Below are 18,000 nucleotides of genomic sequence, written 5' to 3'. Positions count from 1 at the left end.
CCGCAAATTTTAAATTAAAATTCCGCGAAAAAATATTAGAAAAGAAATTATATAACGGAAAACGGTAAATAAATTTGGTCCAAAAAATTATCAATCAAATCAATGGACCGAAGCCGAGCCGAGCAAGCGACGGCGCGAGGCACCACTTCTTCTTAACTCTTTAAGAGTTAGAAGATGTGCTTCTCTATATAAGCACAAAGATTTTCTTTCCTTTTTCCGATGAGGGACAAAGTACATTAGTAAAGGAAACAACTTCAAACTTTTCTTTCCCTCCATTTCCCATTCACACCTCTTATCTAATTAGATAAAAATCCAACAACATCGACCTCTAATAATTATCAAGATACATGCTAATGACAGGGGCCTTTTCCCTTTTCTATCTAAAGACAACAGACGTTCCTAAATAAACTACAAACACAAAATAGAGCTTGTTGTGTATATGTTTTCACTACTTGAAGGCTGAAAGGCATCTAGGATTTTCAGATCATAGTAAACACATGAATAGAGAAAAATTTATGTGACACGAGCTGTTCAAGCGGGAAAGAGTTGAGCAAAATTATGAACTATCATATAATTCAAACAGCTAGCAGCAGGCTTAGCATAGCTGTATCATGCCGCCTTCTTTTTGGACTTGAGCATCACATATCCGATAAACATGCTCAGCAAGCAGATGAGTGCCATTCCAGCAAATACGGGAATAAGAATCGCATACTCTTGAGGTAGAAAATATTTATGCACAAAATGATCAGTATCAACCAGTGGCTGAAAGACAAAAATAGCATTTATCAACCCCATATATTAACGTAGGTCACAAAAAGTCACTACATCAGGGCAAGAGAGAAGAACTGACCAGAATGATGACCCAGAAGGTATAATATGTGAAAATAGACAAACTAGTCACTGTCAAAAGCAGCCCAATCATTCTGTCTGCTAATTCCATCGTGACTCGTTCGCTTGTGCAGACTCTAAATGTGGTATGCCATATTAAATTGCAAAACAAAACACGGAGGCATAAACAAAACGCTGCCCTAGGCAGAAGTTTGTACATGAATTCCAAAGAAATGAAAGCAGGAAAAGCAAACAGAGAGAGGGAGGGAGGGAATGCACATGGAATGTCAAAAGATGTAAAATTACACGACCAAATGTTATGCATCATTCAAGACAATACAGATGACGCCCATTCTTTCTCAAGAACAGAACTGTAAGACCAACTCAGTAATAGTTGAACATCCCTCTGATGTACCAAAGAATACAATGATTGCTGATGAAAAAACACTACTAATCCACTATATGTTTAGCTACTTTATGATTTCCAACTATTTACCTGGTTTTATTGCACAAATGCACAATATATGACTTAATTACTCTTGGTATCTATAGAATCATCTAGCAATATATATTTCCAAGAAAACTGCCAAAACCACATAGCAGTCCTCTATCCAGATCACACAAAATTTTTATCAACAAAGAGGAGAGGAGGGACGTTTCAATAACAAAACGTTCCCAATAAAAACAAATCTGGAAAGAAACATACCAGCTCCAGGAGAAAAAGGGATAGAACTGAAGAAACCAGAAGATACTTGACCTAGTTTGTATTTCTCAGAATGTAATCGTTTGTCTACCAAGGTGCACAGCTATGCTTTTATAGTGCTTTTGAAGTCAGTCCAATATCGACTAGATTTCAGTACACAACAGGACATATAGTGAAACCTCCAACAGTCTAAGATTCGGAAAGCAACGTTTCAGATCTGAGTCATATGTTTTATCAAAACACCTATAGTAGAGAATGCTTGGAATATCAGGCACTTATAAGTCAGAACGTACAAAATATTTAATGAGAATATAATAAGGAACTGGTAGCCTAAAGCATGATGGTGCTACCTCTTAATATCTGTGAGAGTATAGCGTGTATTTACATGGACATATCATGCTAATAATATATGTATTTCCTTTTGGTAGCACCACCGTATATTTGCAAACAAATATTTGACCCAAACACGTGAATCTTGTTTCAATCATCTCCAAGTCGCACATACGCATCCTATGGTATGACCTAGTGGTTAATGAAGTGGGTTGAGAGCCATGAGGTTCAAATTCCAGCGGAGATAAAAAAACATAGGTGATTTCTTACCGTTTGTTCAAGTTTGGTGAACAGAGTTACCTAATACCTGTTGCTGGTGAGAGGTAGCAGGTATCCCGTAGAATTAGCCGAGGTGCGCGCAAGCTGGCCAGGACACTACGGTTATCAAAGAAAGAAAAGGTCGCACATACAGTAGTTTCGTTTTGATGCAACACGCCCCTTTCTAAAGAGATTAGGGAGCACTTAAGAAGATTGACAGTCTACTCTATGATCCTACATACTAACTACACAAATAAGGAGACAAATATCAGATATTAGAGGTAAAATAACTACATAATCGCTGGACATCAGCATACAGCTGTAAAATAAATTCAGGTTGCACTTGCCTACGCGATTAGCCTGAAAACTGAGAAACAAACAACGTAAATGCTACAAATTAATCAAACAATTCAAAGCCGCAAATATATGCATTGAAGAGGTTTTCGCTGATAGGCAATAAACATTATACACACAAACACCGATTATCCCCATGAACGAACTTCAATTCCTTAATTTTCACGGTAAGTTCCAATATTTCACATTTAAGGGAGAAATTACCCTGAAAGATTTATTATTTGGCGTTGAATACTTTCGTTTCAGAGCATGACGATCGTTATCATCTTCCAAATCGATATTGATTCCTTTGTGCTTCCATTAGTTTCATTTTTGAGAGTTCTCTATAGAGCTTCAGAGAATCCTCAATAAATGGGCCATCAGCTTTTTTCCGTCAAAAATGGCATGGCACAATTCTAGCCGTTAGTTTCATTCTAGCTTTTTTCTAGCCATTTTAAGTTAAAATATATTGGTAAATGACACAATTACCCTTGATCTTTTTAACATACTGTTTAGTTACTTTTTATCGCTTTTCTTTGTTTTTACAGTAGTGTACGAATTTCGCTTTCTTGAGAGAGCACTTTTCTTCGAATCTTGTCTGGGTTAGGTCCAATTTTCTTCAAAATTATATGAGTGAGTTTTGTTTTTACGATAATGTGTTTGAATTTTCGTTTTTATTGTTGGTTCTTTAGGTTTAAGTTTGATTTCCGTACCGTTAGGGTTTAAATATTTGTTGTATTTTAACTTTTACGATTTTTTCTCTATTCATTAGTTTGTCTTATTTCTGGTAATTTTATCACTCTGTTATTAGTTTTATGTTGTAATGTTGTAATCGTTGTGTAATTTCTCCAGTTCTTATTAAATATGGTGTAGTATTTTATACGGAAAATCTATATTTTGAAGGCTTGTTTCCCAATTTTTTATACTGTGTGATTTTTTATTATGTTTTTTGTTTATTAAATTTAGTAAAATTTTGTCCAGTATATTATACTGGAAGTTTGTCATGTGAATGTTTGTCTTCCAGTATGTTATACTAGATGAATATTATAATATAGTTTGAGTTTTATTTCATTCTAGTATATTTTACGGGACGTCTGTTGTGTGTAAGCTTATTCTCCAGTATATTATACTGGATGAGTTCTGTTTAGACTAAAATTTTATTTTATTTGTCATTACTTTTTTTGAATGATTATTTGTCCTTTTTTTTTAATTATGCTCTTTGATCCAGTATATAATACTTGAGTTTTGTTTGATTTCCGTATTTTTTAAATGAAGTGTGCCATCTTTATATGGAAATTTGTCTTCTGAAGGCTTGTATTCCAGTTTTTTTATACTGTGTGGTTTTTTATTATAGTTTTTGTTTATTAAATTTAGTAAAATTTTGTCCAATGTATATTATACTGGAAGTCTGTCATGTGAATGTTTGTCTTCCAGTATGTTATACTGGATGAATATTATAATATAGTTTGAGTTTTATTTCATTCCAGTATATTTTACGGGACGTCTGCTGTGTGTAAGCTTATTCTCCAGTATATTATACTGGATGAGTTCTGTTTAGACTAAAATTATGTTTTATTTGTCATTACTTTTTGTAGACTTTGTTGTGATTGTGATTTATTTCTCATATATATACTGGATTCTGATTGTGTTTATTTATCTAATTTGTAATACGTTTTTTCATGATTTTATAGAAATGGAATCTTCAAGTAGGATATTGAAGGTACGTATTTCTAAAATGTTGAAGTTTTTATCTTAAAATTATATGAAATGTTGTTTATGTGTGTTGTATTTTGATTTTAGGAGGGAGATAGATTTTATGATTTGGATGAGTGGTTTCCTGCTGATTGTTATTGGAGAGGCGATCGAAAATTTAAGAAAACGATTTCCTCGTTTATGTGTGGAACTCAAATGAATCAATTAAAGAATGGTGTATTTGGAAAATTTTTAGAGTTGAATGACGTGGGTCACTCTGGGAAGTTGACTCATTGTATGTTGCTTTCTCAAGTTTTTTACAAGGATAAAACCAAAATGGTTTTTAGAGTTTTTGACAACGATGTAGCATTTACAGAAGATAGTTTCCATTCTATTACCATGTCACGACCCGAATTTCCCACCCTCGGGAGTCGTGATGGCGCCTACTAATGAGAGCTAGGCAAGTCAATCCTTAACTGCTTGCATCATTATCAAATTACTTCTTTTAACATTTAACAGTGATAGCATGAAAACAGCGGAATTAAATAAATAAGCGGAAGACTTAAATTAAAGAAACTGAACGTAAATGTGGAAATCAACATAAGCCTCTACCCAAGAACTGGTGTCACATTACTCACGAACTACTAAGAGTACTAAATACAACCGTTTGAAAGAAGATATAAACTGTTTGTCTCTAATACATGAGATAACAGACTGAAACAAAAGATAGAGAAGACGCCGGGCCTGCGGACACCTGCAATGCTACCTCGGTGTCTCACTGGACTGAAGGCTGGCTCCCAAGCTACTGTTGCGGTCCGATACCTGGATCTGTGCAAAAAAGCACACAGTGCAGTATCAGCATAACCGGCCCCATGTACTGAGTAAGTGCCGAGCCTAACCTAACCTCGACGAAGTAGTGACGAGGCTAAGGCGAGGCAGTGTAACTTAACCTGCAACATTATATATAATAAAGCAATAAGACAATTCTACACCAATAAGAAAGATAAACTGTAACATTAAATAAAATAGCCCAGTCGCTTATTCCAGGCCTCAGCTGTAACCAAGATCTCACACAAATCTCCAAATTTCCAATCTTCACATTAAAATAACCATATGTGTAGAGTATGAGAAATAGTAGAGTAAAACAATACTTTTTTTTTCCAAATCTTGTATTAGTAATCAGTAAAACATAAATGTCCTCCCTTATCACTGTCTTGTTGCGGCGTGCAACCCGATCCCACCTGTCCACCCTTATCTCTATCATTTATTTCACCTGTCCACCCTTATCGCTATCATTTATTTCACCTGTTCACCCTTGTCGCTATCATTTATTTCACCTGTCCACCCTTATCGCTACCATTTATTTCACCTGTCCACCCTTGTCGCTATCATTTATTTCACCTGTCCACCCTTGTCGCTATCATTTATTTAATTTATTAAAACTTTCACAATTCAGGCCAAGCCTTTCACAACACTTTTATCTCAACAAATGTAAACAGAAAACCGTACTTCTCATAAACTCATCAATATTATCTCAAAATGAAACCAGCAGGAATACATACATACATACATACATACATACATATATATATATATATATAATTTAGTTCTTAATAATTGTAAGCACGTGATTTTTGCCCTATATGAGAATTACTCCCAAAAAAATTCAAAATAAAATGATTTTCCTTGGTGTGAAATTTTGTGAGATTTTGTGATATTTTGGATAATTATTTGTATTTGTCTGTGTTTGTTTATTTGTTAAATTAATAAAAAAATACAAAAATATGTCGCATTTCCATGTAGGATTTAATTATATAATTGTTACTAATTAAATTTGTTTACAAAAAATTAAAAATTACAAAAATAGGCATCGTTTGCATTTTTAGCATTTAATGTCCAAATATACAATTTTATGCTTAATTATTATTTAATTATGCGTTAATTGATATTGGGAGTTAATTTGCGCTTTTATAACTTAATTTAGTTCTTAATAATAGTTTAAGTATTTTTATAATTTAGTTTTAGAAATAAAAGAAGAAAAGAGAGCGAAAATATAAAGAAAGTCGGAATTGGGCCTCTTCTTCGATTTCAAGCCTCAGGCCCATAAAATGGCCCAATCTTCCCAAACGACCCAGTCCATTTCGAACTGGGTCGACCCAGTCCATAACCCAACATCCTATTATCTTACATTTTACAAAACAAAACAAAAAAAAGAAAAGAAAAGAAGAAAACATTAAACCAATCCCCCCCCCCCTCTCATTTTTCTTTTTCTTCCTCAAGCTCCAAAACACCCCATCCATGGCTGCCTCCTCCTAGCGTCGTCCCCAGTTGCGACCATGCCGTCCCCAGCTCCACCATAACACCATCGTTGTTTTGGCTTCATCATCTTCGTCGAGCTCTAACCATCGTTGCCTTTGCTTCATCGTCTTCGTTATGGTGTAACCCACGTTGCTGCTTCTTCTTCCTCACTTCATGCTGCTGCTATATCTGCTTTCATCTTCCCCGTCGCCACTGCTTCGTCGTCGACCAATCAGACCATACTGCTGCTTCTCCGTCGTAGCTGATGCCCGCATCCGCCATTGACGCAGCCATTTTTGCTCCCCGCTGCTTCTGCTTCAGCCTTCTTCTACTGCTGCTCGTCGAAGCTCCAGCTGCTTTCCTATTCGCTGCATCCCAAACAAACCCCATCGATGCCTTTTGCTCCATTATCTCCATAGCAGCTGACGAGTCCGAAAACCATCTCGTTTGTTTTCGAGACTCAAATCATCTCGTTCAGTCCAGTCCGAAAACTTACTGCTTCATGTCCAGTCGAGTTCAAGCTTTTGTTCGAGCTTTGGTCGATGTTTGTCAAAACAGTCCATACATGGTTCGAGTTCGTCGTTGTTCATCTCCGGTTAGTTGTTCTAAGTTTTATTTTTGTCCATATTTTTGTGTGATGTTTTTCGGATCCAAAATTGGTAAATGATTCAATTCTTCTTTTTGTTTGTTCGTCCTTGAAATAATTTTCTAGTTTGTTCATATGTTTTGTTAATTTAATTTTCAGATTCAAATGGGAAATTAATTAGTTGTTTTTTCATGTTAATTTTATTCATTTTTTGTAAGAAAGGGATTGTTAGTTTAATGTTTGTTAGATTCAAATTGAAGTTTAAATTAATTATTTCTTCAATTTGTTTCATGTGTTTGATATTTTCAGAAATTGTTAACATTGTTTAAATCATGTGAATCCGTCATGTTTGTTGTTTTATTGAATAGATTTAATTCATGTTCATACTTTGTTTGGATGATCTTGAATCCGAAATTTGTATAGTTTGATTTCTTGTTTATCGTTTATGATTATTTCTTGAATTTATCTCATAATCTTGTTGTTTAAAGTTTAATATAGGAATTGTTGGTTGTAATGTTGTTATGGTTGATTTTAAGTTCAATATTATTGAATTTAATCTAAATGTACTTGTTTGATTGTTGTTGTTGTTTAAATCCGAAAATAGGTTTGTTGCTAAAATATTGTTCAATCAAATTTTAGTTGTTCTTTGTTGTTCAATTTGTGTTCATGTGATTTGTTGTTGAAATGTTGTTAAAATCGTGTTCATGTGATATTGTTGTTATGATGTTCATCCGTGTTCATATTGTTGTTTGAACATTGTTAGAAATTGATCATATTGTCTATATTTTGGTTAAGTTTGATTAATTGATGTGTTATAGCTGATGGGTAGTTTGGTAAATTTGTAGTACGTTCAGGGGTAGTTTGGTAATTTCAGTAAGGTCGGAAGGGGTAGTTTAGGAATTTGTACATTTTGTAATTGTTTATTTGAAGCATGGGGGACAAAATGAAATGGGGTGGGTTGTGATATGGTTATTTAATATAAAGGGGGGACAAGATTTAATTTAAAGGGGAATCTTGCATTATTTTAAATGAAGCATGGGCGACAAGATTTAATTTAAAGGGGAATCTTGCATTATTTTAAATGAAGCATGGGGGACAAAATATAATGGGGTGGTGTGATATGTTTATTTAATGTAATGAGGATGAGTGGAAAGATAATGCGTTGGGTAGAGAAAAAGTATGGATTTTAATTAATTGAAAGGTTTTATGGGATGGGTTATATATGTGAAGTCTTGAACACAAGACAGAAGGAGACAATAGAAAGAGATAAGAGAAATACACACACAGATAGAGAGAAAAAAACGGACAGAGAATAGAAGAGAGAAAAATTCCGAAAAATATTTAAGCTTTCAAAATAAAAAAACCTAAGAAAAAACATTCTGCTTTCTTTTGTTGTTTGAAATTAGAATTAATTGTTGTTTCATCAAAGCTGGAAGCTTTTGTTTTTTTGGGATTACTACTCCACCGGTCTGTTACTGGGTTGTTACTGTTGCTGGGCTATTGTTGCTGTGTTGTATTGATTTTACTGCTGCTGCTGATTCTCATATTCATTTTCTTTTGCTTCCAATATCAGGTACACAACTGAAAAGCTGGTTATTGTAATCCGAAATATGAAGCGTGAATACATATGAAGAATGAAAATTTGAAGTTTTAATTTCGTTTTTTTTTCTTTGTTCCTTTTGTTGATTGTATTTAAGCTATTTCATGAATTACTAAATAATGACTGGAATAAGAAAATAATATCATAAGTTAGTCTGTAATAAATCGGTTCGGCAAAATAGGTTAATTCACTAGTTATGAAGGCTTCAAGATTATAGGTTGATCATGAACAAGTAGCTAAATTTAGCTAAGACACGAATTTAAATTAAACATCGTAAATTAGGCATTAAGGCATGACTTGAGCTTAAGCAAGATTAGAAGAACGTTTAAGTCTAATAAACTTTCTAATAAGCTTTAGTAATTATGGTTAAATTTAGTTTCAAATGATTGTGAATAATTAATCTCAATAATATTTTTTTAAAAAAATAACAATGCTGAGTTTTAATCTAGCTATATTTGTTTATTTTGAATATTAGTTGTTGAATTTTTATTTAATTTATAATTTTCGAAATTAAGAATAAAATTCCTTTTTCATCAATATTTGTATGAATCAAGCAATTAGCGTGTCATGTTTTCTTAAATAATAATAATAAAAAAACGTAATTAATTAGGATTTTCTTTATTCATTTTAGAGACTAATTTTAAATAGCAAAATGTAGTCGCTTTAAGATTTATCCATTTAGGAAAATAAATGAGATGAGCCTCGCTTAATAAAATGTATAGATTGCGGGGCCCTCAATAAATGTACATTTAATTGCTTAGAATTAAGGAGGAGTCGTTTAGCAAATTTCACGGCCCTACCCCAAAGTAATAAATCGCTAATTGCTTTAGGCGCGATATAATAATAATACATTCTTAAACACGGGTATGCATTTATGCGACCCAAATCCAAATCTCAAAACATTGAATAAAAATACGTTCCGGATCGTGGATGCATTTTATGTGACCCAATCCAAAGACATGTTTTTAAACGATGTTCACATTCTTTAAAAATATAATAATGAAAGCGGTAAAAAGATAAAACTTGCACATGAGTCCATATTTGTATAAAATCAGATAATCAAGCCAAATATAACAGTTGAGCGACCGTGCTAGAACCACGGAACTCGGGAATGCCTAACACCTTCTCCCGGGTTAACAGAATTCCTTATCCGGATTTCTGGTGCGCAGACTGTAATACAGAGTCATTCTTTTCCTCGATTCGGGATTAAAATAGGTGACTTGGGACACCCTAAATCTCCCAAGTGGCGACTCTGAAATAAAGAAATAAATCCCGTTTCGACTGTCCTTTAATTGGAAAAAACTCCCTTGCACCCTCGCGGGGGCGGAAAAAGGAGGTGTGACAGCTCTGGCGACTCTGCTGGGGACAAAACCCAGAACCACTGGTTCAGGGTTCAAGAATTCGAGCTTAAAATAATTGTTATAGTTGGCTTTATTTATTATCTGATTTTTTTACATGATATATGCCCAATGTGCTAAATGACACTTTTACCGCTTTAATATTATTTGAATTATGAATATATACAACTGCTACGAAACCCCCTTCTTTCTGAGTCTTCTAAATTTATGGTGCACACGTGCGCGTGGCCCACCTTTCTGTTAAAGTCATACCAAATAAGACGAAGTTGGGACAAGTAACTAGGCCGGGTAGACTTTCGTGCTCCCGGTACGTTGCCCCCGCTTCGGCTCAAACTGTCCGTTTGGGTAAGCCAGGGCTAGATCAATATGCCTCAGGTTTTTTCACTTAGAATAACTCAGCTTCATGCCGGATCCCTAGTAGGAGCGATTGTTTGCATCACGTGCATTTGACTTTGGAGACTCAACACAGGGGTTGGGTCTGTCTAGGATAGGTGTACCAAAAAAATGACCATCCTGATGCATCTTACTTGCTGCTACTTGCGCATTTATTTGATCCGGATTTGTGTGTTGACTGACTTTTGAATATCATGAATAATATTTTAAAATTGAAAAAAAATAGCGGTTAGGGAATTGACTGTTTATTTTTGAAAAAAAAAACAATGCCCAAATAACTGTCAAAACTCTGCCGAAATTTTGAGAAAATGAAAAAAAAATGTTTTATTAGTTTGTTTTATTAAAATCAAAGGAAAAATAGAAAATGAAAATAAAAAAAGAGTCTTATTTTTAAAATGGTTTTTTTTATTTTATTTGCTTATGAAAATGCAAAAAATAAAATAAAAAAAAAATAAAAAAAAGGTCTTTCATTATTTGTCGCAAATATATATATATATATATATATATAAATCCGAAAAGTTTTTTTTATTTCCAAAAGATATATATATCTTTATTTGTTGCAAAGAGTATTTGTCTTGCCAAGAAAATTCAAAATAAAATTCCAAAAAAATATGTCTTGCAAAAAATAATATAAATATCTTTATTTTCCATTGTTGATAAAACAAAAATAATAAAAATGTTTTCTTTTAAGAAAAAAAAATCCGAAAATATTTTGATTCCTCTTTCAAAATTGAAAAGAAAATTCAAAATTCAAAAAATATTTTTTAGAAGCATTTCTTTTATCAAAAGTAAAATTCCAAAAATATTTTTTTCTTTAGAATAAAAAAAAAGACAAATGGAAATTCGAAAAAAAAACTTCCTTTTACTTTTGAAATTCTCAAAGTTCAAATCAAAAGAAAAGGAATTTTACGAGTTTTTCTTTCAAAAAGAAATCAATAAAAAAAAATATTTATACTTCCTTTGAGCAGTTCTTTCACAGTTCCAATAAAAAAAATATTAGTTCATTTACTTATTCACGAGGCCCGAACTACGCGGGTTTGATTCTCACCGGATGTGAGATACGTAGGCAACCCTCATCGGGTCCAACCCCCCTTTATTGCTAAAATAGCCAAAAATCAATAAATAAATAAAAAACGTGTCAAAATTTTAATTTTTGTCATAAATAACTCAGGCGGTGTCCAACCTCCCCTTTTGCTAAAAAACAACAAAAAAAAATATGTCAAATTTTAAAGAGTCATAAATAAGTCAGGGTGGTGCTGTTTTTGTCAAAAATAGCCGAATGTTCTCGAAAGGGACGCCGGAAGGCTGACTTCGCATAAACAGCCATTTTTTGGGTCATGTGTAGGATTTTGGTCCAGTCGACCCACACAGTCTCAAAAATCTTCGTCCTCGAGGCGCTGAAGGGCCATGTTTGCAACACACGATTTTATTGTAATTTGAAAAAAAAAAGAGTCAGCGGTCAGGTGAATACCGTTTGGATTTTTGGTCAAAATAAGCCGAGCCAGCTTCGACCGCGTCTTAAACCGTTCTTGCCGAAATAGCCTTAGAGTATCTTTCAGTTGTCGAAAGGCTATTTTCGTAAAAGAATGAGCAAGTTTGTAAAGTGTCATAAAATAATCCTCTCCGGCCTCAAAATTTGGAAGGGCCACATTTGCAAAAATAATCGTTCGGTTGCATTTGTCAAATGGAGAAAGGAAGCTTGCCGTTTGTTTTGGAGTTTGTAAAACTTTTGATTATAATATGTGGGTCGTTTGATTTTCAAGTTTGTAGGTCATTTTTTAAACCTTTGAAACCCAATATGAAAATTGAAAAAAAAATGATTAGTATTGCTTATCTTTTATTGGTCCGAACTACGCAAGGTCTGATTCATGCGGGGGCATGATACGTAGGCAATCTCTATAAGATTCGACCATAACAAAAAAGGAAAAAAAATGAAAAAAATGAAAAGAAAAGAAAAAAAATGAATGAAAAAAAAATCGAAAAAAAGAAGAAAAATGAAAAAAAAATGTTGTTAATAATGAGGACCGACTGAGTCCATTCTAACCTGTTTTGAACCGCAAAGAAAGAAGGTGGTTGGTTTGTGGTAAGCCGGAAATACAAGACCCAGAAGCACACTTTGTGGGGATCAGGCTTGATAACAGAAGTACTCGAATCCTATTGGGACTTGTTGACTAAGGTTGATGATATTGAAGTTGGCAATGGTCTCGACAATATTGATGCGAAGCTTAGTGGCTAAGATGCCAATTTTGATAAATTGGGAGGACGCTCCGTTCCTTGGTTAGCAAGAGAGAAGCTGTTGGTGGTTTATTTTGTTGTCATTTCTGTTGTCCGGATTATTCTTAGGGTTGTAATCCGAATATTGTCTTGTGTCAAACCTTCTTATCTTTCCAGTTTGTCATATCAATTTGTTTAAGTTTTGTCAAGGCTGTGTTAGGATTTTATTCTGGTTATTTTGTTTGTTTTATTATTCAAACCATTTCGCCAATAGTCTAATACAAAAGCCGGTCTTTTATTATTCCAGTCATCTTTTGTTTAGTCCTTTTATCATTTTTGATCAGCACCGATTCTAGTGACATGACATGCGCACATATTGGGCCTAATCTTAAAAGTTAATCATAAAACCCTCGGAAGGTGATTAAAGCATTTAAAGGAAATAAGAACGGTTTGAGATTATTTGAAGCTCGAGTCATGTGGAACTGGGGCAAGTTAAACATAAAGAAAACCGTTAAATGCAAGATTCGCCAAATTGGCATGAGGGTCGTTCATGAGAGTGAGAGTGTCGCCCAGCAGTGCTTTAGAAATGACAAATGAAAAAGCAAGTGTTTAACATAATTGTCAAGTCCAGCACCATCGGAAGAGACTATAAATCTATGTTCAATTGTGTTGTTTGCACTTGGCATGTTTTGAAGACTGGAATGACGAAGGCATTTTGTTCTGCTACCTAAACACTTTATCCTTCGTTACCCCTTTTGAGCCTTATTTATTTTCTTTCATACCCCTCGTTCGGAATCAATAGCAATGACTAGGAAATACGAGCCTGGAAGGTAAAGAAAAAAATAAAAAAAAATGAAAAAAGGAAAAGAAAAGAAAAATGATAACAATAAAAAAACAAACAAAAGAAAGTCAAATGAAAACAGAGGAATTGGGAACTACGTTTGACCTGATTCCTCAAAGAGGATACGTAGGCGCTTCACGGCTCGGTCATAGGGTGCATAGTGTGCATAATGTGCATGGTATGCATGGTGTAAAAAAAATAATAATTTAAATAAATAATCCCCAAGCAAGAAACTGGGGCAAGGGTTGCGCTCGTGGTAAGCAAAAATTGGTTCCGAATGAACCCTAAATTGATTTGTTGTTTGAGCCTTTAATACCCTTTCTTTCTAGCCTGTCCAAAAACCCACATTACGGTCCAAAGAAAGACCTTCTGACCAGTCTGCAAAAGATGCCAAGTCAGACAAATGAGAGTCTTACCGGTGAACATAACATTCTGTTCCACAGCAGAAAGAACTCTAATCTCCAGCAGAGAGAGTCATACCGGCAACACTCCAAATCCCCAGCTGGAAAGTGATATAAATGAGAGAGTCTTATCGGTGAAAATCTTCGCGGACACCATAAGGCGATAAAAGATGAGAGAAAAACCAAAATGAGAGAGACTTGATGGTGAAAACCTTTTGGGCACTACAAGTCGAATAAGATTGGGAATCAGATGGAGGATAGTCAAGGGAAGATCTTGAAAGACGATTGACGACGGAGGATAGGCCACATATGCATGTCATGACCATTAGAGTCGGTGTCTGCGTTTGGTAGGTTTTTATTTATAATTTCTTTTGTTAAAGAGTCATCTTTTTCCTTTGTCTTTTATTCTGTTCCTTTTTATCTTTCTCCTTTCATAGAAAATTCCCCAGTAGAGTCTGTTTGGTCAGAACCAGTGGGAAATGACTTCAAAATAGGCCATCAGCTTTCCAATTATGCAAGATGAGATATGGCTAGTACATCCAAGTGGTATAGTCAGCAAGGAACGAGCACAAGGCCAGTGTCAAGAAAGATATCCCCAGCAAAAGGGAATTGACAAAAGGATTGACGAGTGTCAAGAGGGATATCCTTGCCAAAATCAGAGGTTATTAAAACCTCAAGGCCAAGGCCCGTGGACAAACAAGGAGAGCAATAAGCATGACTTGGAAAATTCATGCGAGACTAAAAGGTCGGAAAAATGCAAGTCTCCGAGCCATGCCACGAAAGAAGAGGGATATCCCTAGCAGAAAAGGATTATCCTCAGCAAATAATATCGTCCCTGGTGGAATGCAGAGCAAGGAAGGAGAAAGGGAAAAGTCATCCCAGTGGAGTATCACAACCAACTACTACGCTTTAAGCTAACAAATTTTGTTTGAGTTAAAACAGGTAAAGGAAATGGCATTGATGTCGGAAATGCATGCCGCAAGAAAGATTGTCAAACTGGGGCAGAAAATTTTCTTTTCAGTTAGAAAATTTTCTGGAAAATCAGGTACCCATTTGGGGAAGAATAAAGATAGCACCAAGGAAGTGGTCTTTGAACCAGGGTTTCCCCCAACAGTCAAAATCTTGGTCTGATGAAATTGTTCTCCCAAGATAAAATCTTAGTCGGATGAATCTTTCTCCTAAGATCACAACAAATGGACCTAGTCTGACGATTTATCTCCTAGAGTCAAAATCTTGGTCTGATGAAATTGTTCTCCCAAGATAAAATCTTAGTCGGATGAATCTTTCTCCTAAGATCACAACAAAATGGACCTAGTCTGACGATTTATCTCCTAGAGTCAAAATCTTGGTCTGATGAAATTGTTCTCCCAAGATAAAATCTTAGTCGGATGAATCTTTCTCCTAAGATCACAACAAATGGACCTAGTCTGACGATTTATCTCCTAGAGTCAAAATCTTGGTCTGATGAAATTGTTCTCCCAAGATAAAATCTTAGTCGGATGAATCTTTCTCCTAAGATCACAACAAAATGGACCTAGTCTGACGATTTATCTCCTAGAGTCAAAATCTTGGTCTGATGAAATTTTTCTCCCAAGATAAAATCTTAGTCAGATGAATCTTTCTCCTAAGATAAGATATCAAATCCTAGTTTGATGATTTATCTCCTAGAGTCAAAATCTTGGTCTGATAAAATTGTTCTCCCAAGATAAAATCTTAGTCGGATGAATCTTTCTCCTAAGATCACAACAAAATGGACCTAGTCTGACGATTTATCTCCTAGAGTCAAAATCTTGGTCTGATGAAATTGTTCTCCCAAGATAAAATCTTAGTCGGATGAATCTTTCTCCTAAGATCACAACAAAATGGACCTAGTCTGACGATTTATCTCCTAGAGTCAAAATCTTGGTCTGATGAAATTGTTCTCCCAAGATAAAATCTTAGTCGGATAAATCTTTCTCCTAAGATCACAACAAATGGACCTAGTCTGACGATTTATCTCCTAGAGTCAAAATCTTGGTCTGATGAAATTGTTCTCCCAAGATAAAATCTTAGTCGGATGAATCTTTCTCCTAAGATCACAACAAAATGGACCTAGTCTGACGATTTATCTCCTAGAGTCACAATCTTGGTCTGATGAAATTTTTCTCCTAAGATAAGATATCAAATCCTAGTTTGATGAATTTTCTCCTAGGATAATTTGAAAAAAAAAAGTTTGAATTTGAAAAAAAAAAGAAGTTGTTGAAGTTAGGAGCCCCCCTGAAGAATAGAATGGCGATTTAAAGTTTGAAATCTTGCCGACCTAAAGAAAGGAATGGCGATGTATGGTTAGAAGTCAGGAGCCCGCCTGAAGAGAGGAAAGGCGTTTTTTAAAAAAAAAATTGTTGAAATCTTGCCAACCTAAAGAAAGGAATGGCGATTTATTGGTTGAAGTCAGGAGCCCGCCTGAAGAGAGGAATGACAATTATTTTCAAAGTTGTTGTTGAAGTCAGGAGCCCGCCTGAAGAGAGGAATGATGATTATTTTCAAAGTTGTTGTTGAAGTCAGGAGCCCGCCTGAAGAGAGGAAAGGCGTTTTTTTTTTAAAAAAGTTGTTGAAATATTGCCAACCTAAAGAAAGGAATGGCAATGTATTGGTTGAAGTCAGGAGCCCGCCTGAAGAGAGGAATGACGTTTATTTCTAAAGTTGTTATTGATGTTGGGAGCCCGCCCAGATAACAGAGGCATACATATCAGTCTTTACATTTCAGTTGTTGAAGTTGGGAGCCCGCCCAGACAACAGAGGCATACATTTCAGTCTTTATATTTCAAGCATTGAAGTTGGGAGCCCGCCCAAATAACAGAGGCATACATTTCAAGTCTTTAATTTTCAAGTATTGAAGTTGGGAGCCCGCCCAGATAACAGAGGCATACATTTCAAAATCAAGTCAGAGGACAATAAAACAGAGGGTTACAATAGGAATCCCTAGCAGGAAACAATAAAAATCCCCAGCACCGGGAAATAGAAGGTTGCAACAAGAGGTCACAGTACAAACTCAAGTACATGTGTCAAAAGAAGAACAGCACCGGAAGAAATGCAAGCAGACAAGAAAGCAAGGCAACAAAAACAAATTGTACTCTAGCCTAGATTCTTGTTTTCTTTTAAGCATGGTGTAACAAGGAGATCGGTAAGCAGTGGTAATAGCATGCAACAACAGTAACAATGCAGTTCCCCGGTAGTCCCAGCTACCAAAACTTCCCGAACTACATTGACCTGATTCCTGTTTAGCCCAGGATATGTAGGAAACCTTTGAAGCAAAGGTTCGGTCAAATCTTTTTCAAAAAATGCTTCACACGGAGTACTCGGATGGGCAAAAATCGCTCGCTTTATCTTTGCACGAAAACCCTTCGTGTCTTCGGGCAAAGAGGGGCAGCTGTAAGCACGTGATTTTTGCCCTATATGAGAATTACTCCCAAAAAAATTCAAAATAAAATGATTTTCCTTGGTGTGAAATTTTGTGAGATTTTGTGATATTTTGGATAATTATTTGTATTTGTCTGTGTTTGTTTATTTGTTAAATTAATAAAAAAATACAAAAATATGTCGCATTTGCATGTAGGATTTAATTATATAATTGTTACTAATTAAATTTGTTTACAAAAAATTAAAAATTACAAAAATAGGCATCGTTTGCATTTTTAGCATTTAATGTCCAAATATACAATTTTATGCTTAATTATTATTTAATTATGCGTTAATTGATATTGGGAGTTAATTTGCGCTTTTATAACTTAATTTAGTTCTTAATAATAGTTTAAGTATTTTTATAATTTAGTTTTAGAAAAAAAAGAAGAAAAGAGAGCGAAAATATAAAGAAAGTCGGAATTGGGCCTCTTCTTCGATTTCAAGCCTCAGGCCCATAAAATGGCCCAATCTTCCCAAACGACCCAGTCCATTTCGAACTGGGTCGACCCAGTCCATAACCCAACATCCTATTATCTTACATTTTACAAAACAAAACAAAAAAAAAGGAAGAAGAAAACCCCAAAACATTAAACCAATCCGCCCCCCCCCCCTCTCATTTTTCTTTTTCTTCCTCAAGCTCCAAAACACCCCATCCATGGCTGCCTCCTCCTAGCGTCGTCCCCAGTTGCGACCATGCCGTCCCCAGCTCCACCATAACACCATC

General features: G+C 35.0%; 1 protein-coding gene across 4 annotated transcripts; it reads right to left on the bottom strand.

Moving 5' to 3' along the window:
* Positions 1 to 275: 275 nt before the first annotated feature.
* LOC104234886 (dolichol-phosphate mannose synthase subunit 2-like) lies at positions 276 to 2,858 on the bottom strand. 4 transcript variants are annotated; one of them, XM_009788527.2, is made up of 3 exons: positions 1,535 to 2,858; positions 851 to 965; positions 276 to 762 (listed from the first exon to the last, which is right to left on the bottom strand). In XM_009788527.2, the coding sequence occupies exons 2-3, from the start codon at positions 938 to 940 to the stop codon at positions 610 to 612; spliced, it is 243 nt and encodes an 80-aa protein (XP_009786829.1). In that variant the 5' UTR covers positions 941 to 965; positions 1,535 to 2,858; the 3' UTR covers positions 276 to 609. The 4 variants fall into 4 exon arrangements, with proteins under 4 accessions (XP_009786829.1, XP_009786827.1, XP_009786828.1 ...); XM_009788525.2 differs by having other exon boundaries at positions 851 to 1,774; positions 2,678 to 2,858; XM_009788526.2 differs by having other exon boundaries at positions 2,678 to 2,858.
* Positions 2,859 to 18,000: the final 15,142 nt, after the last annotated feature.

This window comes from Nicotiana sylvestris, chromosome 6, assembly GCF_000393655.2.
Source record: "Nicotiana sylvestris chromosome 6, ASM39365v2, whole genome shotgun sequence".
Classification (NCBI taxonomy): Eukaryota; Viridiplantae; Streptophyta; class Magnoliopsida; order Solanales; family Solanaceae; genus Nicotiana; species Nicotiana sylvestris.
This window is presented reverse-complemented; position numbering and strand designations above follow the sequence as displayed.

Coding starts and splice junctions, on each gene's coding strand:
- LOC104234886 (XM_070147622.1), bottom strand. CDS start 1,156: ATGATGCATAACATTTGGTCGTGTAATTTTACATCTTTTGACATTCCA. Junction 763..850: donor CCTTCTGGGTCATCATTCTG/GTCAGTTCTTCT, acceptor TTTGTCTTTCAG/CCACTGGTTGATACTGATCA.